Raw genomic sequence first — 24,749 nt, forward strand, 5'->3', positions numbered from 1 at the left:
TGTCACCTTGCTTATTTAATATATATGCAGAGTACATCATGCGAAATGCTGGCCTGGATGAATCACAAGCGGGAATTAAGATTGCTGGGGGAAAGATCAACAACCTCAGATATGCAGATGATACCACTCTAATGGCTGAAAGTGAAGAGGACCTAAAGAGCCTCTTGCTCAGAGTAAAAGAGGAGAGCGCAAAAGTGGGCTTGAAGCTCAACATCAAAAAAACTAAGATCATGGCATCCAGCCCCATCACTCCTTGGCAAATAGAAGGGGAAGTCGTGGAAGTAGTGACAGACTTCACGTTCCTGGGATCCCAGATCACCGCAGACTGTGACTGCAGCCATGAAATTAAAAGACGCCTGCTCCTTGGGAGGAAAGCGATGGCGAACCTAAACAGCATGATAAAAAGTAGAGACATCACCCTGCCAACAAAAGTCCGCATGGTCAAAGCAATGGTATTCCCAGTAGTCATGTATGGCTACGAGAGTTGGACTATAAGGAAGACTGAGCGCCGAAGAATAGATTCTTTTGAACTATGGTGCTGGAAAAGACTCCTGAGAGTCCCTTGGACTGCAAGAAGATCAAATCAGTCAATTCTAAAAGAAATCAACCCTGACTGTTCCCTGGAAGGCCAGATAATGAAACTGAAGCTCAAATACTTTGGCCACCCAATGAGAAGGAAGCACTCACTGGAGAAGACCCTGATGCTGGGAAAGATTGAAGGTCAAAGAAGACGAGGACAGCAAAGGATGAGATGGTTAGACAGTGTCATAGATGCAACGAACATGAAGTTGAGCAAACTTCAGAGGACGGCGGACGACAGGAAGGCCTGGCGTGATCTGGTCCATGGAGTCGCGAAGAGTCGGACTCGACTGTGCGACTGAACAACATCTAACTTCCTCCGCCTTTTAAATCTAACTTAATTTGGACTACATAACAATACAATAAATTAGCAGAAATATTTGAAATAACATTCCATTGAAATCTTGGCACTCCACTTAATTACATCAATTGAGTGACTCTTGGAAGAAAGGTTTGCCAAACTCTATTCAACTGAGATAGATCTTTCCTTCTTATTTAAGAATGTCAATTTGAGTGCCCATTAGTTTGTAACTTTTATCAAAATATTTCATGTTTCTGTCAGGCTGCTGCTGAAAATGGTGTGTGAATAAATAAAGCCATAAATAAAACCAAGTGAGAATCCCTTGGTGCTTTTTGACAATGTTAACAGTACAATCTGGTGTTTTAAATATTGCCACCAGCTGTGTAACAGGTGACCTACGAATCCATTCAATATGTGCAAGAAAGGGGAAATTAGGTAGGACGTGCAGGGCACCCTGCCAGACTTTTAAAGAAACTCTAACAATTCATTTCATTCACATAATTTGATTGCAATGTTTTGACTGCTATTTGATCCAAGATGAAATGGCACAGTTTCACAAATCCATGTTAAAAATCAAAACAATTTGTCTGGGACCCTCCCACTGCAAAGGAACCCCGGAGTGGGCACTGAATGTATTCTTTGAGAGATCCACGGGCAATTCTTTTAGCCTACCTTCTTGCTTAAAGAGACGAGCACACACCAACTCTTTCCTAGTGCGCCCTCGCAGAGGAGTCTTGGGGGTCTCCTGGCACCTACGAAGAGGAGAGAGGGCTAAATCGCCACTCTTCGCTGGAGACTTGGCGGCTGACTGTTCACTGAAGAGCAAACGTCGTCCCTTGGGAGAGGCAGGCAACAAGCTGTTCTCTTTCTTGCTTTGCTTGGTCGGGGAGCAAGACAGCACCTGGGTCACATTGCAGAGGTTGTCATCCCCTGTGGAAAGCAAAAGGTTTAGAAGACAACTGCAATGGAGGATGCTAATGAATGCCTAGAATCCAGGACCCGTCAGAAGGCTGGCTGCCTTCCAGTCTACACAGAATCCATTTATTTTAATCATTTTACAGCCCACCTGTCTCACTGAGATTCTATGAGGAAAATACAACAAACACTATGACATGAATGCCTAGAACATTTAGTAAAGATTATGTTGTATAATGAATCAAACTTTACAAAATTAAAAGGAAAAGTTCATCATACTCTCAAAATTACAAGGAAAGTCCATCATACTCAATGAGCACCCGGATATAAACGCATTTCATCCCAATCTTCCTCAGGAGTAATCCTATTGTATAGGAAGGTATCAGCCTCTTGATACAGTTCAATGTCTGTTAGGAGCAAACCAATGCTTAACTTCTTTATTTTCTGTACTTTATCCTAGAAAAAATCCATGGATTTAATCTTTACTTGTAATTTTGTAAAGTTTGATTCATTATACAACATAATCTTTAATAAATGTTCTAGGCATTCATGTCAGTGTGTTTTCCTCATGGATACCTGTGACCCCCTCTTGGTTTTCACTGAGATCCTAGGCAGGTTACATGCTCTAAAGCAAAGCAATCAAACAGCATGATATATCTATTAAACAGTGCAGCAGGAGTAGAATTTCAAAAAATAAGATGCATAAAAACATCAAACATGGTATGTTCAACAATGCTGAGAATGAAACTACAGAGTTATAGCACAACGCAGTAAGAGCAGTGCAATACATAAGATACTACATACCACAAAAAAGACCACAGCCGTGGTCTGTTTATAAAAACATCTATTTCTAACTGAGAAGACTGATTTCTGAAGCTTTCCCCCCTTTTTTAAAAACAAGCTTCCATCACTGATGATCATTTACAAAAAGTACAATCAGTGTTCACTGAACGCTCTGCGTCACCCCTTCTTTCTATACCTTGTATCGTGCATTCACAAATGGAACAGTTTCACTAAGCTAACCACTTGAGAAGTAGATTTAGGAGGGTAGCCGTGATGGTCTGAAGCAGCAGAACAATGTTTGAATCCAGCAGCACCTTTAAGACCAACAACGTTTTATTTAAGGTATAACCTTTTGTGTACACACATCCTTCCAAATTTGGACAGGTCATGGCTGAATTACCAGCAGGGAGTTGTTCCTGTTGGCAACAGAAGATAAGACTCACAATAATGGGTTTGAATTATGGGCAGGAAGGTACCAGCCAGAAATTAGGAAACTTTTTTTTTTACAGTAAGAGCAGTTCAGCTGTGGAATTGGCTGCCTAGGGAAATAGGGACCTCCCCCTCACTGGCAGTCTCTCAAGCAGTAGCTGGACGAACACTTTTCAGGGATGCTCTAGGCTGATCCTGCACTGAGCAAGGGGTCAGACTACTACATAGGCTGTCTGGCCCCTTCCAACTCTATTACTCTATCACGAAAGGTATTTCTCGGCTTCCAGAGCCTGGTGCAAATTCTCTCAACACCATTGTTTAGCAAAGCTCCATTACTCTTTTAACATTGTGCTGTGTCACTTGAGGTGTGAGAGGACAACAGCTTACCTAGGCGCTTGCGAGGGCTGAGAGGCAAGACCTGTTTCTGGGAGGAGTGTGGTGAAGCAGCCGGCGTTGTTGGGTCCAGCTTTGAAGCTCTTTCATTCTCTTGCTGTTTATGTGGTGTTCTTATGGATTTCCGCTTTGGAAAGTTGATGGTGTTCTGGCTTTGGCATCGGGACTGAGACCTGGTAGTCCGCATTATAGAATCTGGTACCCAAACAAGCAGACAAAAGATTAGTGGACAAGTTACAACTCATCACTGTAACTGCCCTGCCTCCCACAATCACCTTGTTTCTATGTCTGTCTGTAGTAGCAGAAAAGAGCAGGAGTCCAGTAGCACCCTGAAGACTAAATATACCAATCTGAAGAAGTGACCAGTGTGACTCATGAAAGCTCATACCCTGCCACAGATTTTGTTAGTTTTTAAACTGGGTGTGAGAATCAGTGTTCATGAAAAATGTTTTCCTCCTTCTCATTCAGCAAGCAATGCTTGAAATTTTACAGGGGAGTCAAGGGCAAAAGATCCAGATAGGCTTGATGCTCTATTTACCACAAACTCCTTTCCCTTCCACAACAGGGTGAGGCTGTGAGGTTGGTGGGGGTGGGGGTTAACTCATAAGAACATAGGAAGAGCCCTACAGGATCAGACCAGTGGTCCATCTAGTTCAGCATCCTGTCTCATGCAGAAGCCAACCTGTTAGTAGTTCCATCAAGCTATCAACTCCCAAATAAAACCTGCATGCATAGATGCACCACTGATGAACCAAGCACAAACTCTTTAGCATTCATTTTCTTTGCTCACAACACCTCTATACTTCCTTTCTGCACTTGCCAAATGTTGCCATGTTTAAGCAATATCAGAAGACTCACAACCTCTCAACATACATCTGTCTGTGGGAACACTAAGACAAGATTACACTGTGGATATTAAGGAAGTCAATAATTAAGTCTACCCAGCAGTTACTGTTATGACTGCCTTTCTGCAACTGGCTAAAGCATCTTGGTCACCATTTTGTTTCCAAACACAACCAGAGATTACACATACTGCTCTTAGCTCTGGAATAAGAGAAACCCAAACTGACAAATATAGGACTAAGTTACAGCTGTTGCAGAATAAACAAATTCATTCACTGCCTTGAGCTCCTAGAACAAGGTTTAGATACCACCATGATGCAACAAAAAAGTGTTAGAAGGGGAACAACCGTCACTAAACCAAATTCTGTCAATTTACAAGAGGCTATTGTAAAATCAAACCTTATGAGGTGTTCATTTCTTCTCTATTTAACTCATCCAGAGTTACCAGATGTCCTCTTTTTAGAGGGCACGTCCTCTTTTTTTGGTGTCCGTCCTCTTCAGGGCTTTTTAAAACCCTGATGAAAATGTCTTCTTTTTGGGTGGGTAGGTTAAGAATATTCCTAGTTCATAGCAATTATCGTAGTTTAAATAAGAAGGGGGTATCTAAAACGAGATTTGTCACAGGGCGCACGTGTTTGCAGTAGTCAGTCAGGAAATATGACCTCTTTCTTGCTTTTCAAAGTATGGCAACCCTGACTCATTTATACCCCAACTTTCACGTCGATGTCTCCTTGCCTGTTTTTTCCTCACGAAAACTCTGTGAGGTAGGCTAAGCGTGGACTGGCCCAAGGTCGCCCAGCGAGATCCCATATCAGGAGTAGGGATTCGAACCCGGGTCCTAGCCCAACACTCTTAACCATTAGCTTGGCTCTTTCCCTCCATGCAACTGGCCTTTTACCCCCACGAGCCTCCACATCCCTACAGCAGCCCTACTCCCATGTCGCACCCACATGTCGCACAGAAACACCACAGAGCGCAACTCTCTTACCTACCTCCACTCGTTCCCGCGCTGTCTGGAACCGCAGCACTCCAACCCCAACCGCGCTACCAACTCCGGCCTGCCCATTGGCTCCCGTTCCCTCCTTCGAGCCAATCACGGCCTCCGCCCTCTGCGGCCCCGCCCATTGGCTTTCGCCGGCTTCTTCCAGCCAATCCCCGCCTCTGCCCACTCATTAGCTCGTCAAAGCATCCGCCCGCGCGCGCGCTAGGCTCTACAGACCCGCCCATCGTTTCCCGCCCGCGCCTCTTCCTCGCAACCAATCAGCGCTCTTTGCGTCGCGCGCGAACCCTTGCGTGGCCCGCCTCCCTGCCCTTCTCTGGCGCCGCGGTCTTGACCTTCAGCCAATCGGGACTTTCTTCTGATTTGGTCCCGCCCGGAAGGAGGACTTCCGTTGTCTTTCCCGGGAGACTTCTTGTTGCTCGCGTCGTGCGAATCGACGCGGAACTGGGCGGTTCCAACGGGTTTGCTGTGGGCCCACTGAGGACCGCCCTTCCGCCGCCTACCTGCCCGAGCCGCCCGGCGCCTTCTTCCCCGCCGCCCGCCTGCAAGGGAGCACCAGGTGAGTCGCACTCTGGAGGGAATGAGATTGAGTGTACGGATGACCGAAAGTAGTGGGGTTGAATGGATGGGGGGGACGGGATGATGGAGACCAATGCTTCCTCTAAGCTGTGAGCAAAAATTCTACTTTGTGAGCCGCTGGCATTAAAGTTGCAAGCCAGTGATTTGGCTGCCGTATAAATTAGTTTGCTCTGGAGCCCTCCTTTCCGAACGAAGATTCTCGGTGGAAATTCAGTAAAAATCCACAGCTAAAAGACTGTGAGCTGGCTCACACGAACTCAGTTTAGAGGGGGAAAACCCCCCCCCCCCTTTGGGGTGGCCCATCGCCTAGGAGGTGGCGAGGGAAAATGCGCCCCCTCAGCCATTGGGCCGCCAGCTGCCGCTCAGGACTCCTGGCGTCCCATTAGCTGGGGGTGGGGAGGGATGCTGCTGCCCCGGCCCTCGGGAACTGGGGCACTACCCCCTATATATGGGGGGTAGTGACTGGGGACGGGTCCGAGTGGCAGCGGAGGCGGCACCGGGTTGGCGAGGAGAGAAGGGGGGGATTGCCGCGTCGCGCTTCCCTGTGCCGCCGCGCCCTGGTCCAGGGACGCCGCGGGAACTTCTGCGGGGGGGGGGGCTCTGCCGGGGTTCCCGGTGCTGTCCCCGACCTCGCGGCCCTGCCGGCATACCCCGCCTCACCTCGGGGTGGGGGAAAGGCCACGCCGCGCTTCCCAGGGCCCCCGCGGGCATTTCTTCGGGGAGGCCGTTTGGCTTCTGCCAGCCTTCGTTCCGCCGCCCTCCCTGGCCTGTGGGTGTGCCCCCCATCCGCAATTTCCAAAGGAGAGAAGGCATTTAAAAGAAACACGGTCCCTTAAAATGCTACAACATTGGCATTCAATTGTGCTTCTTCCTTCCCCTTTCCTGGAGGCTCCTGGAAAGTCCACCACTGGCATGTCAGCCTGGGGGGGGGGGCGCTTTGGTGTTTGGCTGCTGTGAACAGGGTCACTTCTAAAGTGACTTGGAACAAATGTAATAATTCATAATTCTCTTCCCTGGGGGAAGATGGGAACGGTAGGCAAAGATTAGGAGAGGAAACAAAAAAAGATGGGAGGGCAGGGGGAGAGACCACACCAGAGAATCTCCATCTAACTATATGGCATTTCTCCCTACCTTACCTATGTGCCCCTTGCTGGCAAGGATGAAGGGGGGGGTAGCAAAGCCAGGCTCACAAGCTGGCAGGTTTGTTCGTGGGGTGTTTAGTGGTTCCGTGCATGGGGGTTGGGCAGGGCAGTTTGGCAGCGTAATTGGCTGGGTCTTAATGCCCCACTAGCAATGCTCCCTCTAAGTCATGGAGTCTTGTGAGCAAAAATGCTACTTTGTGAGCTACTGACATTCAAGTTGTGAGCTAACAATTTGGCTGCTGCATAAATTAGTTTGCTCTAGAACCATCCTTCCTAAGCTAAGACAAAAATATGTGAGCTGGAGGCTAAGAAGCTGAGCTCACTCACACCAACTCAGCTTAGAGGGAACACTGCCCACTAGTGTCTTGCAATGTAAATGCATGCGCAGCTGTTCACCTGGAAGCCTTACAGACACTTTCCCTTCTTTGTAGCCCCCCAGGGACCAGGAGCATGTCAAGGCGGAAAGCAGGCGTTCAACAGCTTGGTGGGTGCACGAAGAAAAAACGTAATACCTTCAATACTGAATGGTTGACAGAGTTTTCTGTTGAAACGCCAATGCCACACATGAATGAATGTACGAGAGTGCAACTAAAAGAGATTTTTGAATATCGTGACACAGATGACGCAATAGTCTGTAAAATATGTCTCAAAGCAGAAGTTGATGGGAATTGGAGCACCAGAAATAAATGGGGTGAGTGGAAAATAGATTACTTTAAGCGTCACGTGAATCAGAAATGCCACTTGGATGCAGTAAGAAAGCTTCGAAATCAGGGCTGTGGATCTTTACTGAATTTCTTCCGAGAAACCCCTGAAGATCAGAACAGCAGAACTGAATATGTGAACCAAGACGGGTCAAACCCAGAAGAGTGCAAGACATTAATTGAGAACGTGCTACTTGCAGTTCAGATGAATGAATCTATGCTGTCTGTGCAGGAAATTCATGACCACGTGGCAAAATATGCTAAAATTCCTGCTAACTATAGAAGCATAAAGCATGCCTTCGAATTCGTTGAATGCATAAGTGCTGTTGTCAAAAGTGAAGTTTTAAGCGAAATCCGGGAATCTCCTTTCCATACCCTCATAATTGATGAGAGCACCGACATCACTGTGTCAAAGATGCTTATCATGTACATCAAATTCAGAAGAACTGGCGGTGATCTACATAAAACTGTTTTTGCTGGCATTGTAAAATTGGCTGCTTGCAATAGTGCTGCAATAGTTGATTCTATAAGGGAGTTTTATAACAAGAATCACTTGGACATGAATCGCATGGTCATGTTTACGTCAGATGGTGCTTCTGTCATGCTTGGAAAGCAGAATGGTGTTGCTGCAATTCTGCGTGAATCAATTCCCCATCTGCTAGAGCAGCACTGTGTAGTTCATCAAGAAGATTTAGGAGTAGATGACGCATGGCAAACAATCCCATTCATTAAGGAGGTTGAAACTCTAATATGCACTGTTTATACCCTCTTTGGTCGATGGAGTGAACAAAAAGCCAAACTGGAAGAAATTGTCAGTGTAGCAGACAGAGATGTTGTTTCATTTAGGCCACTGGACGAAGTAAGGTGGCTTTCTCGACACTTCGCTGTAAGTGCTTTGGTTAAGAATTGGGACGTTTTAATTGAATATTGCAAAGAACAAGTCGAAGAAGATAATGACCCAGTACACAAATACTGCCTTGAAAGGTTAAGTAATCCACAATACAAGGTGGCATTATTTATCCTTTGCGATGTTCTCGGTGATTTAGCAGAACTTTGCAAAATTCTTCAGAAGAGCTCTTTGACCACTGTGGAAGTATTTCAGTTCACCAAAGCCAAAATCAGGAAAATTAGATCTCAGTATCTGGGAGAGAAAGTCCATTTCAGTGAAACGGTACAAGATCTAATTTCATCTTACAATTCTACCGGACATATTGATGCTGTCCTCCATTTCATTAGACAAACTTGTGACCACATGGACAAAAGATTTCCAGAGAATGAATTACAGGATTGGTGTGTATTTGAAAAAGACTGTTTGTCAAACTCCTCCAGCTTTGGCAATCGAGAGCTTTCAAGATTAGCCAAGCGTTACAGCGTTTTGTTCCAGAAAGATGAACAATCATATGATAAGGAACTTCACAAAGAGTATTCAGACTTCATATTAATGGTTGCAAAGAAGCTAAAAGCTGGAGATGTGAAAACCTTCCAGGACATACTGACATTTACACGACAACAAGAACGATTCAGTGCACTAAATCTTCTTCTAGAGGTTTGTGGAACTTTCCAAGCCTCAAGTGTTGATTGTGAGAGAGGTTTTAGCTTGACGAACGCCATCAGAACTGAGATTCGAGATCAGCTAGATACAGATCACCTGGAGAACTTAATGAGAATTAAACTGCATATGTCTGATGGGAATAATATTAATATTGGCAGTGTTTTCAGTTTCTGGAAACAGAGACAGGAAGAAGAGAGAAGTTAAACTAAAACATTTTCTGTAACTAAATTTAGAGCAGTGCTGCTCCTGAAGAAGTGAGCCATGACTCACGAAAGCTCCTGCCCTGCCACATATTTTGTTCATGTTTAAGGTGCCCCTGGACTCTTGGCTCTTTTCTACTACAATTTGACTTGCTTCTGTTTTCACGTAGGGTCTTTAAATCGTTCTTAAAATATAAATTAAAGGAATTCATTCTGAGATTTTTACAAGGTTATGGTAATAAGTGTCTATAAAACTAGTGTACGCAATAGTCAATGAAATATTAAAAGCAAGTGTAAGTTCCAGATAAAGATATGACTTGTAATATAAATGTTTATATTTTATGTTTATACATTGAAATTTTAAAAGTTTTTAATACATTTAGGCAGGCTCACAGCTGTTCTGGCGCACAAAGTAGAATTTTTGCTCATAACATTCCACACCTTAGAGCAGCAGCGGTGTCAATCATAAGCAGTGTTCCCTCTAAGCTGAGTCAGTGTGAGCTAGCTCACAGGTTTTCAACCTCTGGCTCACACATTTTTCCCTTAGCTCAGGGAGGAGGGCTCCAGAGGAAACTTAATTTATGCAGTAGCCAAACTGCTTGCTCACAACTTTAATGCCAGTAGCTCACAAAGCAGAATTTTTGCTCACAAGACTCCACAGCTTAGAGGGAGCTTTGATCATAAGTCTTGGAGGCTGAAACAGGCCACTCCATGGCTCTTGTCTGGCCCGCAAGCAACGGGTGCGAGGGACAGAACAGGAGGCTGCTGGGGTGTGTGTGAGTGGACACAGACACTCCAACAATGGCTTCAGCATGGCAGAACAACCTTATCTGCAGAAGTCAGGCAGAACCCTTTCCCTTCAGTGGCAGCCGCACTGATAAAACGGGGTTCCACTTACCTGTAACTGTTGTTCATCGAGTGGTCTTCTGTGCAGGCACACATGGGGAATCCCATGTGCATGTGCAGGCCAAATGCAGAAAAGATTTCCAAGCTTTCTCTAATAGACTAGGAGCACCCCTCCTCCCTCTGGCGCCTTCCCACATGTGACTAGGAGGAGGGGCACTACTTCCTCAGTTCTCTCTATCCGGACACCGGAGACCCCTAGAAACCAAGGTTCCAGAGAGTTCACAGTGGAGCAGGAGGGAGGGATGTGTGCCTGCACAGAAGACCACTTGATGAACAACAGTTACAGGTAAGTGCAACCCCGTTTTCATCTTCATGGGTTCTGTGGCAGTCCCACAGTTTGATTTTGCACTCAGGAAGACTTGTCCTTGAGAGCCAGTTTGGCGTAGCAGTTAAGTGCGCGGACTCTAATCTGGGAGAACCGGGTTTGATTCCCAACTCTTCCACTGGCTGGATGACCTTGGGCAAGCCATAGTTCTGATAAGAGCTGCCCTTGAAAAAGAGCAGTTTCTGTTAAGAGCTCTCTCAGCCCCACCTACCTCACAGGGGTGTCTGTTGTGGGGAGGGGGAAGGGAAAGAAGTTTGTAAGCTGCTCTGAGACTCCCGAGTGATGGGCGGGGTATAAATCCAATCTCTTCTTCACATGGGGAGACTAGCAGGTTGGGTGTGAATCCCTCAAAGGAAGGGACCACCAAGGACTACCTTGACAGCTTAGTGTTCCATGGTTCCCTTCACCCAGAACTGTCTTATAACAGAGCTGAGAGCTCTGTACAAGTGTCCCAACTGAAATATATGCAGGAACATGGGAAAGACAAAGACAGCCCTCTTTTGAAGGGAGTCATGATACATAAAGTGGCATTGAACAGCCATGCACTCAAGACAGATAGCCTCTACCAACCCACTATTTATTTCGTACTTATTTCAATTTCTATCCCGCCTTGCCAGACAAGGATGGGTTGTGTGAGAACACTGACCGTTAGGCTTTGCTGCAGCAAACAACTACCCCCCCACACACCCTCTTTCTACCTGTATGTAATGGTTGGCGAAATCTGTTTTGATGTATTTGAAGAAGTGTGCATGCACATAAAAGCTTATACCCAGAATTAACCTTTGTTGATCTTTGCACTAATAATTCAGTAAGTTGTACAAATGCTACTCAGCAGATATGCTGCAAACTGGAATGAAAAGTTATCTTGAGAATTACGAAGATATCTTTGGGAATGCTTACGGACACATGACTATCAATTCATTCATTCATTTTTATTACGGTCAGAGACCCATTAAACAGCATACACATATGTCTATCAATCGTTTCAGCAGACTTAAGAGAAAACTATGTACTTCTGGTTACCTGGCGCCCTGTAGATCATCTCACATGCACCTTGGATATCAGGATTAGTGTGGGATATGCAGTACGTTTGCCTGAGTTAAGTAACAAGTTCTTTGGCATTCTGAAATTGAAAACATGTTTGGCACCAAGTTTTTGTACATTTTATAATAAAATCAATTGCCAGACTGAACGTTAAACCTTGGCCTATTGTGTTACTGCCTCAGAACACTTATGAGCTTGTTGCACAATGATATGTAAGCACTACGGTTGCTAGCTCTGGTTTGGGAAATACCTGGATACTTGGGGGGGGCAGGGTTTAAGGAGCAAAGGGACCTGTCATTGTAGTATAAGGTCAGCATCCACCCCACAAAGCCACCATTTTTCGCCAGCTGTCATTCTGGGAGATCTCCAGCCCCCACCTGGAGACTGATAAGAATAGAACAAGAAGATCACAGTGTCAATGGTGGAAAATAACACTAAAACACCATGTAATGAACGAGAGCCAGTTTTGTGTAGTGGTTAACTGCGTGGACTCTAATCTGGGAGAACCGGGTTTGATTCCTCACTCCTCCACTTGCACCTGCTGGATGACCTTGGGCAAGCCATAGTTATGCCAGAACTTTGAAAAAAAGCAGTTCCTGTCAGAGCTCTCTCAGCCCCACCTACCTCATAGGGTGTCTGTTGCGGGGAGGGGAAGGGAAAGGAGTTTGTAAGCCCTTCTGAGACACCCTTGGGTAGTGGAGGGGGGGGTATAAATCCAATCTCTTAAATCAACCCCAAAATTTTAGGTTTCTTCTTTTAATATCTTGGTATTTATATAATGCTAACTTCTTATTAGGAGCTGTGGTGGCTCCACAGGTTAAGACGCTGAACTGCAGGCTGTGGAAGGTCGGTAGTTCAGCAGTTCGAGACCAGAGTGAGCTCCCGTCTCTAGTTCCAGCTCCTGCCAACCTAGCAGTTCGAAAGCAAGAAATTGCAAGTAGATAAATAGGTACCACTTCAGTGGGAAGGTAACAGTGTTCCGTGCGCCTTGGTGTTTAGTCATGCCGGCCACATGACCACGGAAACGTCTTCGGACAGCTCTGGCTCTTCGGCTTGGAAACGGAGATAAGCACCGCAACCCTAGAGTTGGATCCGACTGGCTTTCAAGGAAGGGAACCTTTACCTTAACTTATTATTACACAATAATTGCAACGTAAATTAAACAAAACATTCAAAAAAAATTCCCCAAAAATATGACGTTTGCCCCATAGGATTATAAATTGACATGAAAGTCTAGGCGAAATGAAGATGCAGGAAAATAGTAAGACAACGAGAGCCGGTGTTTGACTTATTTCTGCTGGCTTCCTGAGGTCAATCTTGTCAGGGTGAGTGCCATGTGTTTTTGAGAATTTGATTGGCAATTCCCTGTACTTTCTAAGAGCGTTATTTGATGCATGTGCTGAAGCTTACAATATATTACATATCAACAGATTGAAAACAGAATTATATATTTCTTGTATTCTGTAAGACATTAAAGTGCTTTAGTGTTATGATCACTGGGAGACTGGCAACCCCATCTTCTATTGACCAACCCTAATATTAATGATTGAGTTATGGGAATGTAGAAAATTGCTCTCATGTCTAAAGTAGAAGTAGAAATCAGCATTTAAAGGGCTGATAAGTTTTACGGACACATGGGCTTTGTGTATAATGTCATGGAACAATCATGATCCTTCTCTTTTTGTGTTTTTGAAGCTTGGTAACAAGTGGGTTGTGGGTTTTTTTGGTATTTCTTCCTTTTTTCTTAATTTTTTCCCTAAAATCTGAAGCCAGACAGAAAATGGACAGAGCCTGGCTATACCTACAAGACACACACTAACAGGATAAATTATACAAATGCTGCTTGGTATTGGATTAATTTATTAGATTGTGGACACAGACTCAGTTTCTGCACAAGCAGATGCAGTTACAGTTTTAGTACAGACAGCACCACTTGCCGTGGGTCAGGTACAGTGTCTTGCAAATTGGTGAAACAGTCAAAAGGAAAGAGGCGCCGCACAACACGGACCGGAAGGAGGCAAGAATGAGGTCCCTCCTTCCTTCAGCCCACCCCTCTCCTTAAAAGCCCTCACCAGCAGATAGTACCCCTTCTCACACTGAAAACACTCATCGCTACACAGTGACACACTGAAGAGTAGTAGATTCTTTTTTAAAAAACAACACGAGGTTCTGATTAAGGATATGGACTTGATTTAATGCTATGAAGAGAAAGGGAGAAGAGGTTACCGTGGGCATCCACCATCTCTCCTACTCAGTGCTGTTCAGCTGGCAGAACTTATACTGTATTGGGAGGCTCTCTGTGTGATGTGCAGTTCACCACCTCTTCGCGAAAGACCTCTAGCACAGGGGTCCCCGATGTGGTGCCCGTGAGCGCCACGGCACCCGCCACACACTTTTTCAAGTGTTTTTAGGAAGTTGGCGGGGCTAAGTAGGGTTTTTGCCCTGCAGGGCTTCTGACTGATTACTGCTGATTTGATTGGCTGTGCAGATTTGTTAAAACGTGGCTTTGGCCGCAGCTGCCACCACCGTGACACAAGGAACTGCACGGTGTGACTGAAGTCAAGCCGTGGGCAGTCGTTTTGTGGCTGCGCCCACCATGCCGTGTTTGTATTCCAAATAGGCCTGCAGGCTCACAAAGGTTGGGGGGACCCCCACTCTAGCAGATGATGAGCGAAGAGCATCCAGACACCCGTTCCACTCGCTCTTTCAGTACAGCACTCTGCAAACAAGCACTGGATTTGGGGGGGGGGGGACTTCAGGGAGAGGTGCTCAGTGGGTTGGGTTTTTTTTAAATACCCAATGATTACATACACCGTTCATAAAAGAAGACCTAAAAGCATTAAGGAAAACCATCTGTGCTTGTGGTGGTCGCTCACAGTTTACGGAATGGAGAGTTGCACACACAGCGCTGCAATCAGTTTAAAAGGCAAGAAGACAGAAGGACGACAAAGAATTTCTCCAAAGGTCACAATCAACATTTCTTGGGGACTATTCTCCCCCATTCCGCATCATGTAACTGGGGGGGGGGGGCGGACGGACAAAACTTTATAAAAATTATGCAGTCCATTATGACATTCGGGGGAAAAACACTCGTACAAACTGGATACTTATCTGCCCATCAAATGAGAAGCAAGAATGCTAGAATTCTTCCCTTGCAGATAAACTTGACCAAGTGCCCCCCCCCAACCCTACAAAAGACAGGCAAAAGATGAAGGGTACAAGGAACAGTTTTTATCTTGAGGGTGGACTTGAAACCCAGGAAGAGTGCAAGAAACCCCAAATTCTGGTTTCCAAAATCACAGAAATTCTCTCAGTAGTGTTTCTCCAGTTAATTTTTTTAAAAAAGGCATTAACAAAAGATACAGAATGCACATATTCTTGCAAGACACAAAAACCTGAACAGACATCATAAAACCCACTGGGAGCTTAAGGCACAGCGAGCAAAGCTCGGAGACAACTTGCTACTTGGCCACGAACACCTCCACACCCTTCCGCAAGATGCCCAATAGCCGGACATTCCAGCACCATTTCACACTCTGGTTGAAAACGGAAGACTTTAGAGCCAGGCTGGACAGATCTGTGATAAAGAGAACTGAGCCAGGATAACCTAAATGTCATCCTGAGAAATGCTAAGTTCTGCAACCTGTCCCTAAATTTTGTCTATGGAGCAAATCTGCATTATTTGTACTCTGCATAATTTCTCCCTGCAAGTCGTGGCAAGGTATGGAGTCCCAGAAGGGTAGCCTTGTTGCCCTGCAGTTTAACAAAACAGAAGTCCAGTGGCACCTTAAAGACTTAACATTTATTATTCCAGTATGAGCTTCTGTGACAATGGGAACTGAATCTGAAGAAGTGAGCTATGTCTCACAATAGCTCATGCTGGAATAATACAATGTTAGTCTTCACGGTGCCTGCCACTGGACTTCTGTTTTGTTAAACTGCAGGGCAACAAAAAACAATTGCCCTGGACTGCCAGATCTCTTATTCCAGATGCGCTTCTGGAGTCTGTGATTTCACTAGGCACTGCTCCACATATTTCCAAAAATGTCTTTATAAACACAAAGGATATAAGCCTCCATTTCTGTGTTTTTAAATCGGCATATTTTAGTAGCTGAATTCTACAGACTTGTTACTTCAAAAGTGTTTTCCCAGGAGAAGCATTTTGTGTGCTTGTGCAGAATTGTGGCGCATGAGCACACACACAAAGAGCACTGATTTGTGTTTCCAGTCACTCTTCAAGAGTTTACATCCAAAGCGTGTTGCAGCCAGCCCTGTGTACAACCTTTCGTACTTTGAGGCTAGCAAACATCTTCAGTGCACTGTCTAATTTTGCTGGTCTGGGATCCCAATCCATTGGAGCAAGGGTATCAAGGAAAATCAGGCAAATAAGGCTGAAAACCTATAGCCCGGAAGTTCTCCGTTTGCATTTTTCCCAATAGCAGGTTCCAAAAAATATAGACTTGTCAGCCTTTTCCCTCCAGTTAAAGAGGTCCATACATTCAGTGAAAATGCTAAAAAAAACCCCTCTTTTGCTAGACTGTTATCACTTTTAGGATGCATAAGCACAATCACATTCATACCTCCAGACAGAGTGAGTCAGAAAGAAAGTGGAGCTGAACTTTCTCACTAATAGTTCTGTATGTACAAGGAGATAAAAAAAAAGATAGGGTAGTGTTCAAACATGCATTCCCCTCCTCCAATGCAGCACAATACTCCAGGAAAAGCTTTTGATTCCACTGAACGCGGAAGGGCGGACCGTGATGCCGGGCAGCAGGTTATCACACCAAACTGGGTAGAGTGCCCTGAAGACCAGAGGCTGGGAGAGCAAATTAAGAGATTTTCACTTTTTTGATGGGGCTTTCATGGTGATTTTCTTTTTTCTCAATCTGCCCTGAGCTTTTCGGGGGAAGGATACCACCACCTACAGCGATATGAAATCCCAGCTTCTGAGGTCAGTAAATGAAGACCAAACATGACTTACCCTGGCAATAAAATAACCACCACACCTACAGAAGACAAGGAGGGAAGAAGGGAACAATACGAAGCAGTGCTTTGGCCCAGAACATGCAAAAGTCTCTCTCTCTCACACACACAATGTGTCTCTTTTTATTAAGTTTTAATTACACTGCTGTTTCAAGTTTAGGAAACTCCCTTCACAGTCGCTCCCCAACGGAATCATTTACAGGAAGCTAACATTACAAGGAACATAACTTTCTTTAAAAAAATTAATCAAAAACATAACCATCCCCAAATGCACAGTGCATTTAACTCTCGCCCCAGGCAGTTATGCTGGGACAAGATTTAATTTTCCTCCAGAAGAAAAAAAAAAAAAGGAATTCCTCAAACCAAGCACTGGCCCTCAACATGAGGGGCTGCCTGGTTGTTAAAACATAAAAACGCACAAAATTTCCATCGTCGTAGGAAGGAAAAAAAAAAAGGTAAGTAAGAAGGTGAGAACTTTTTTGTAGTGTACAGCCAGGAAGACCCACCTTGATCCTATATTACAAACTTTTTTTTACAACATACAAAATAGATCAATATTTATGATTATAACACATTTCCCCAGTCCCCAAGTTATTTTAAGAGTAAATATACACAATAATCGTAATAATAAATCTGGTACTGGTCACATCACAGAAGTAGTGTGTAAGGCAAAAAAGAAAAGAAAAAGACCCAACCAGCCAAGCTAGTTGTGGTGTCGTGTAATTGTCTGCAGAGGGCCTGAACAAGAGGCTGACAGGAAAGGAAGGAGGGGAAAGAATTCCACTTCTGCACCAAGGTCAGATTTACGGGACTCTGGCCTGGAATGGGGTGATGGAAAACAATCAGGCGGTGATTTTCCCAGCATGCTTTGCATGCACAGAGACCTGGGGGGCACGTGGAACAACGGAATGGTCCCCAACAGGTCTGTTTTCAGTACTCCAAATTATTGCATTGACAAGTGCATGCGCCACCTGCCGCTGGAACACCCACCCCGTACTGAGAAAAGGTTAAGTGGGGACACAGCCCCACTGGTCTCCAACAGCAACCCTGTAGTGGAAGGCGGCCCCCCCCCCCCCCCGGTGTAAGAGTCACTGTCAACACACTGTGAACTGTACACAACTGACCCCCACACACACAAATAAAGCACACGCCATACCTCTGTCTCCCCCAATAGCTAATGTAATCATTTAAGCATATTAAACCATTTTTAAAAATAATCGAACCCTGATTTTTTTTGGGGGGGGGGCGCAAGGGCAGTTAGCCGCTAATAACCCAAGCAGAAGACTTTTTAATCTGACCATCTTTCAATGCGTCACAGAAATCCTCTTCGGGGTAGATGAACAGTCATGTCAGTCCACACCTCAGCACAAAGGGGAGATAGCAAGTGTGTGCGGATGGGGGGGGGGGATAAAGACCCACATAAGCCTACCCCATGCAGTGGCCACATACACCACTAGAGAGCCACGCCCAGTCTGTGCCACCACTCCTGGGCACAGCAAGATGGGAACTTCTGAGGAAGGGGCAGGGGCAGACCCCGCAAGGGCCCATTCCAGCCCTAAACCCCACTTTCGCCTGGCACTGCTGCAGAATCTGTACCCGCGAGTCACCCTTCAACGCTGCTACACTCTGGCAATCAGCCAGCTGCTGCCCCTTTTCCTCTGCTGCTTCCAAGGGTGGGTGGCTCACATCCCGGTGTCTATTAATTAACTAGACACGTTTCAGGGAATGGGCTGCAGGCCCAATACTCTGTTCGCAGGCGGAACTTTGACCTTCCACACACGCTGCAAGATTGCTAGAGCAGTCCCAGGGATTGGAACAGGGATGCCCTAAGCCATCGGGGGAGGGGGAGCTGTCACTCAAGAGAAAGAGGACCCCAAAGTTCTCTTGCTGCCTCAGCCACAGTTGTGTTCTTCCCCTACTCACTTTGCTCCAGTGGCCGGTACCCCTTTCCTGTCCTCTCTTTTTCAAGTTATACAGCTTAACAAGTTAGTAAAGTTATGTAGTGTCTGCATCTGTAGTGTCTGATTTAGAGCACTCAGCTCTTAACGTATTATACCGTTTATTTAACGCTGCACCTCTTCGAAATAAAATCAGAAACTCCCCCTTCCGCCCAATTCACAGCCATTTGCTTTTCCCACCGCAGGTGCAAAAAAAAAAAAAAAAAGTCTAGGAGCCGTCATCCCAACCTGGCCCACAATTTCAAAACTAGGTTTAGCTTGCTTTTCTGGGAAACGCTCCCTCATGCCCTTATTCTCCGGCAGCTGCAGTCTGTGAACCTTCCCTACATGACATGAGCAGTGGAAAAAACAAGAAAACGAACTCTGATCTGCAGAGGAGAGATCTCACCCAGCTGTCAGTACCTAGACGTCTGTTTCAAGTCCGGGTGTGAAATGCATAGGTGGAGGTGAGAGGTGGTAGACTCGCCCGGTTCTTGCAATGGTTGTTGAGGGAGGGAAACAAAAATGAACGGCAGGAGTGTGTTTGTCATGCAGGTTTCTCGGGACGAGGAGGAGGAGAACCCGAGAGGAGGAAAACATGTCCGTTTGTTTTGGCACCACGCGGCGATGCCCAGCTGCTGCTTTTCACCTGGGGATGGGAGGCAGAGGCGGGGCCCCACGAGTCGCTGAAAAAGACAACAGCAGGTGTTAATGGCCAAGTGGGGCGCGGGAGACCGTATTCCACAGGGACCCTGCTCAGGCCCTCGAAGCAGAACATAACCCTCGACAACAGCCAGATGCAGACCAGGTTAATGCTGAACAAAAATCCCAAATACATCTCAGTTACGGTTGCCGGCTCTGGGTCAGGAAATACCTGTAGATTTGGGAGGCGGAGTCTGGGGAGGGTGGGGCTTGGGTAGGGACCCCATCAGGGTATAATGCCACACAGTCCACTCTGCGAAGCAACCCATTTTAGCTGGGGGAACTTAATCTGGGTTGTCTGGAGAATCAAGTGTAATAGCAGGAGGTCTCCAGACCCCACCTGGTGGTTGGCAACCCTAATCTGAGCCCTTCCACCTTCTGATGCTATTCCCGCCCATGGTGAAACTTTTCTGCATTTGACAACTTCTTCCGACCCATCCTTTGCTGCAAAAAGCTATGAATCCCTGTTGCTGCCGCTGCCCCTCCCCCTGCAACACTGGCATGCTGAATGTTCTCCCCCCCCCCCATACCTACCCTCCTTTTCCTTGCCAAAGCAACCTGAGACTGGGGAAACTCGAGAAAGACAGTACGTGGCCAACATGAGCCTTATCTGAGGGTGGCTGGAAACTGAACGAAACAGGCGGCAAAGAGTGTCCAGCATGTATGGGCTAGCAACTAGGCTCAGTGGCTTACCTCTCCCTGCCACCACCCGTCAATTCTTAAGCAGGGTGGCTAAACAGCGAGGTGGCTTCCGCCACCCAACAAAGCTAAACAAACAAGAGTTAACCTTAACCAGTGCTCACCTCTGTTTGTTTTGCTGGGATAAATCCTCTGGAAGTGCTTGAACTCTTCTGGGGCTGGGAAATCTTCAACTGGATGGAAGGAATATTTGGATTCAAAGTCATCTGTAGGAGGGAAAAAACGGTTCTTGTCAAGGTGGCAGGCGGCGGGCAGCCTGGCCTGTTAAAAGGATTTTGTGTGATTCTATACTGTTCTTGTCCTCAAGGCTCTGGGACAGGGCCTGGAATGATGATTAAATCTGCACCTTCCCCTTGCTGTCTGGGGACAGCCGGATGGATATTCCAAGCACCCTAAAGCACCCTAAAGCAGGCGTGTCAAATATGTGGCCTTGGGGCCGGATCAGGCCCCTGGAGGACTTCTATCAGGCCTCGGGCCCAGCCTCACTTCCAGTTTCAATTCACAGCCTGGAATTGCAGCTGGATCACCCACCAGACACCCCCCCCCCAACTGCCGTGCACTTTTCCTTGGGCCTCCCCGCTCCATGCCGCAGCTGGTGGGCCAGTCGGAGGACCGATGGAACTAGAACACCTCAGGTGATTCCCCCATACAGCAAAGGACAGGCAGTAAATCCTCCTGCCTCCTCTCCTTCCCCTCCTTTGCTTACTTCTTGTCCTCCTTTCCCCTTCTTCTTTGAGGCAGGCACGGCCCCATGGAGGTAACTACTGAGTAGAGGCCAGAACCCAGTAGTGGTGTTGGTGAGCTGCAGGAAATATACAGGAATCGTGCTAGGACTGCTTCCCCATAACCCTGATTCTCCTCAATCTATCTCCAATTATTCTGATTTGTTACAGCCTTTGTTATCCTATCTAAACCTGCTTGGAGCCTTTGGAAATACAGCGTTCGTTCCCCTCCATCTTCACTTGGACTCGAGTCCCTTGTCCATCTGAACAGAAGTTTACAGATGTCACCCTGAGCCCTCACTCCAGTTTTGCTGGGATAAATCCTCTTTTGTCCAGTATTCCCTCTAAGCTGAGTTAGTGTGAGCGAGCTCACAGTATTCTAGCCTCCAGCTCACAGATTTTTGTCTGAGCTCAGGAAGGATGGCTCCAAAGTAAACTAATCTATGCAGTAGCCAAATCGCTCGCTCGCAAGTGGCAACTTTAATGCCCGTAGCTCACAAAGTAGGATTTTTGCTCACATGACTCCACAGCTTAGAGGGAGCACTGCCTCACACATTCCGATAGGTTCCCATCTAGAAACGGACTAGCGGTAGCCCCTTGCCATTCACCTCTTCTCTTGCAACAGAACAATTTAAAAGAACTTCTGCGGCACTTTGAGCAGGCTTGAGGTTCATTTGTTTTGTCTGTTCTAATTATTTTTGTATTGCATTTACTGTTATCTGCCTTGGGTCCTGATGTTTCAAGAGGTGGGTGGAGGACACACACACACACACAAATACACATTCCAAAAACATACATCCAGTGCCTCATTGTTTTGTGTAAGCAGCTACCAACCTAAGCATTCTGTGCAATTTTTTTTTTTAAAGTCTACCTGGAACACTGATGTAAAGGCCCAGGAACAAAAGGAAAAATTCCAGAAAGAAATTACCCCCCCTCCCGTTTCCCCAAAGATGCCCCTCATTTTTCTAATAGGAAAAATTCAGAAATTTGAGAGAACACTAAAAAACCTCCTCTGAAGCGTTCTTTTTTTGGGATGACTGAAATGCTTTCTAAGGTTTTACTCAAAATGTGTAGTAGGCAAACTTTTGTGCAGGACAATATACAATGGTAAATAATGATTTTTGCCATTTAAAAAAAAATTAAATGGAAGTAATTTAGAACAATTAATATCTCTGATGTTCTTACTGATAATACATTGAGAGTATTAAAGTATTTTCAATGCAGTCAAGTTTAATTCAGTATCCAAATGTGCTGGTAGCCCAGCCTGCTGTGACGGTCTGAAAATGTCTCTGTGCAAAAACACTTCCCTTTGTTCACCACAGAATTTGTTTTCTACAGTCATCTTTCGTTTTTTCCCTACCTCTCAGATGGCAGAAATTATGATCGCTGGTAGCACCACGTGCAGCAATTTGCAGCTCTCTCAAGGGTTGGGTGTACTTGCTATCAACATCGCATTTTACGTTGTTAAATAAGTAAAGTAGTTTAGGTGTGATAGGAAATGTATTATTTATTAAAAATTATACCCCTCCTTTCCAACCCCAGAATGGTGGTTTAAAGTGTTGGATACTGTAACTCTGCATGCGAGAGGACCTGGGAGAGAAAGGGTTAAGAGAATTTTGTCACTGGGGCACACTTAGCAGTCGGCCCCACCCTCTCATTGCTTAGATGCTGAGCCTATTTGGCCTTTGCCTTCTGTTTCATCTTATACAGGACCGCGCGTCTTCTCTCTCTTACCTGGGCTTGACCTTTTTGAAGTTAATCTGTTCACAATAAGTTAAATGTACCCAGGGGTCATTTCCTACAGGAGCGCACAGGAGCGGAGCTCCGGCAGTAAAGAGCCCAGGGGGCAGGCACATGCAACAAGCCCCACCCCCTGCTCCCAGCAGCCCTCAGTCAGAGCAAGAAGCAGCCAGGTAAGTTGCAGAGCTCCCCCGGCCCAAAACAGTCCAGTGGCACCTTTAAGACCAAGTTTTATTCCGGTACAAGCTCTCCCTCCTCTGCGAGGACAGATCCCCGCCCCCCCCCCCCCCCCCCCGCAATAGCTAGCAATCCAAAACAGTCCAGTGGTGGGTGTTGCCTTCTGACACACTTCCGGTGGTGTCAGGGGGTGTGGCATATGCAAATAAGTTATGCTAATGAGCTCCTGCACCTCTTTTTCTACTAAATGATCCATGAATGGACCTACATGAATATGAACAGGATGTGTTTCTATTTTTGCACATAAAATTTCTTTCTCTTGTTACCGTTGGAGTCAGATCATCTTTGTAATTTGTCTGAACAGCATTTTCCCCTTAACCGGGAAATGTGGAGGATCAGACGATCACAGTGTAAAGCTTCCGTGCTTCCAAGGCAATTGGTTTTTCTTTTTACGTTTAACCCAATACAAAGCGCCTGACATATTCCAAGGTGAATACTGCACAAGCACACTTAACACACTGCAGATACAAACATTAACGTGACAGAAGAGAGCAACCCGGACATCGTCTTCATTATACATACAGGAAATGGTTTTAGCTAGGCCTTAATTAAAATTTAGTAGGGCTGTTCTTGCTTTAGGATGCAGATTTCAAACTACTGAGCCTTTTTTAAAAAAATGCCAGACACCTGAAGAAAGAAAATGCCTTTGGATTTTGAACGGTCCTAATGGTGATTACCGTTTGCATCGACTTCCCTGATCCTTCCACCTATCCGCACCTTTGTCCAATCACAGCATTTCCACAGGCTCAGCTGAACTCAAACATCTATTAATGGTGCTCCGCTTCAAATGGGATTTGCTTTTTTAGAACCCAGAGCACCCCTTCCAGACAATTTAAATGTCATGCCGGCTCCGACTAGGAAAAACAGCAAGTTCTTTGTACTCACCCAAGAAAGACCTGACAGTGGAGATTGAGTCCCGGTGCCCATTTCTCATTGGTGGAGGCGGAGGTGGCGGCCCGACCGGCGTCCTGGCAGGCGGTGGGGGCGGTTTCCCGCGGCTCATGGGATCTGAAGACCCGTGCATTCTGTAGGGCGGGGGAGGGGGAGGCGCATCTCTACCACCGTTCCGGATGATGGGGGGAGGCGGCGGAGGGGCTGCAAGGGAAATCCTTCAGAGTTAGGTCTGGAAGCAGTGGCAGAGCTTTCTCTGGCCAGACAGACAGAGTTGGCATGCCCACCAGAAGCAAAGGCCAGTTTCTCAACTACATCTGACTCCTGCGATTCCTGTCAAGAGTTTCACTTGGCCAAAAAGCCAGTTTGTAGACATGACCAGTGTTCCCTCTAAGCTGAGTTAGTGTGAGCTAGCTCACAGTTTTTTAGCCTCCGGCTCACACATTTTTGTCTTCACTCAGGAAAGACGGCTCCAGAGCAAACTAATTTATGCTGTAGCCAAATCGCTCGCTCACACGGTAGAATTTTTGCTCATAAGACCCCACAGCTTAGAGGGAGCACGGGACATGACCTGTAGGCATGGAAAGATGCAGGCTGGGCCCCCCCAACCTTTTTAAGCCTGTGGGCAGCTTTAGTATTCTGACACATAAGCCACAAAATGGCTGCTCCGGGAGGTGGAGCCAGTCACAAAATGGCCGCCTCAACTTATTCTTTTGCTGTGGTGGCAGCTGCTGCCAAAACAAGGCTTTCAAAAATCCACACAGCCAATCAGATCTCCAATGGCCAATCAGAAGCCCTGCTGGGGGAAAATCCCTACTTGGCCCCTCCCACTTTCTAAAAACACTTGGCAGGCACCGGGAAAGGTGCCAGTGCCCCTGGGCACCACGCTGGGGACTCCTGACGCAGGCTGCCACGTGAGAGAATATTGAATTAAGAGAATGGCCAGGCAGACGACAGCTTTATTTCGCACTCTGATCCCAGCTCGCTACCCGTTCTCGTTCGTTCCAGAGGCCTGGCAGCACCCAGCACAGCAAGCCACGATCTGGGCATTCACAGGAGGAGTAATTCAGCACTGGCTTAGCCCTCACTGTGCTCCACCAATCTAACAAAAGGGACCAGATTACCACCTGTAAGCCAATCACCCTG

General features: G+C 46.3%; 3 protein-coding genes across 3 annotated transcripts in view; 1 reads left to right on the top strand and 2 right to left on the bottom strand.

Annotated features, from left to right (window-relative positions):
* CDC6 (cell division cycle 6) overlaps positions 1–3,591 on the bottom strand; it is a 31,512-nt gene extending 27,921 nt beyond the window's left edge. The window contains exons 1-2 of the mRNA XM_015409339.1: positions 3,395–3,591; positions 1,553–1,810 (exon numbers count right to left, since the gene is read on the bottom strand). Of these exons, the coding sequence (XP_015264825.1) occupies positions 1,553–1,810; positions 3,395–3,587 (451 nt within the window). The 5' untranslated portion in view covers positions 3,588–3,591. The remainder of the gene's footprint in view (positions 1–1,552; positions 1,811–3,394) is intronic.
* A 2,106-nt stretch (positions 3,592–5,697) lies between these two features.
* On the top strand, positions 5,698–19,064 carry LOC107108815. Its single transcript, XM_015409335.1, has 3 exons — positions 5,698–5,802; positions 7,396–8,303; positions 18,937–19,064. The coding sequence occupies exons 2-3, from the start codon at positions 7,415–7,417 to the stop codon at positions 19,062–19,064; spliced, it is 1,017 nt and encodes a 338-aa protein (XP_015264821.1). The 5' UTR covers positions 5,698–5,802; positions 7,396–7,414.
* Positions 18,868–24,749, bottom strand: part of WIPF2 (WAS/WASL interacting protein family member 2) — a 48,341-nt gene continuing 42,459 nt past the window's right edge. Inside the window, exons 6-8 of the mRNA XM_015409338.1 lie at positions 23,598–23,807; positions 20,118–20,219; positions 18,868–19,298 (exon numbers count right to left, since the gene is read on the bottom strand). Of these exons, the coding sequence (XP_015264824.1) occupies positions 19,258–19,298; positions 20,118–20,219; positions 23,598–23,807 (353 nt within the window). The 3' untranslated portion in view covers positions 18,868–19,257. The remainder of the gene's footprint in view (positions 19,299–20,117; positions 20,220–23,597; positions 23,808–24,749) is intronic.

Source organism: Gekko japonicus, unplaced genomic scaffold (genome assembly GCF_001447785.1).
Source record: "Gekko japonicus isolate JY-2015 unplaced genomic scaffold, Gekko_japonicus_V1.1 scaffold678, whole genome shotgun sequence".
NCBI lineage: Eukaryota > Metazoa > Chordata > Lepidosauria > Squamata > Gekkonidae > Gekko > Gekko japonicus.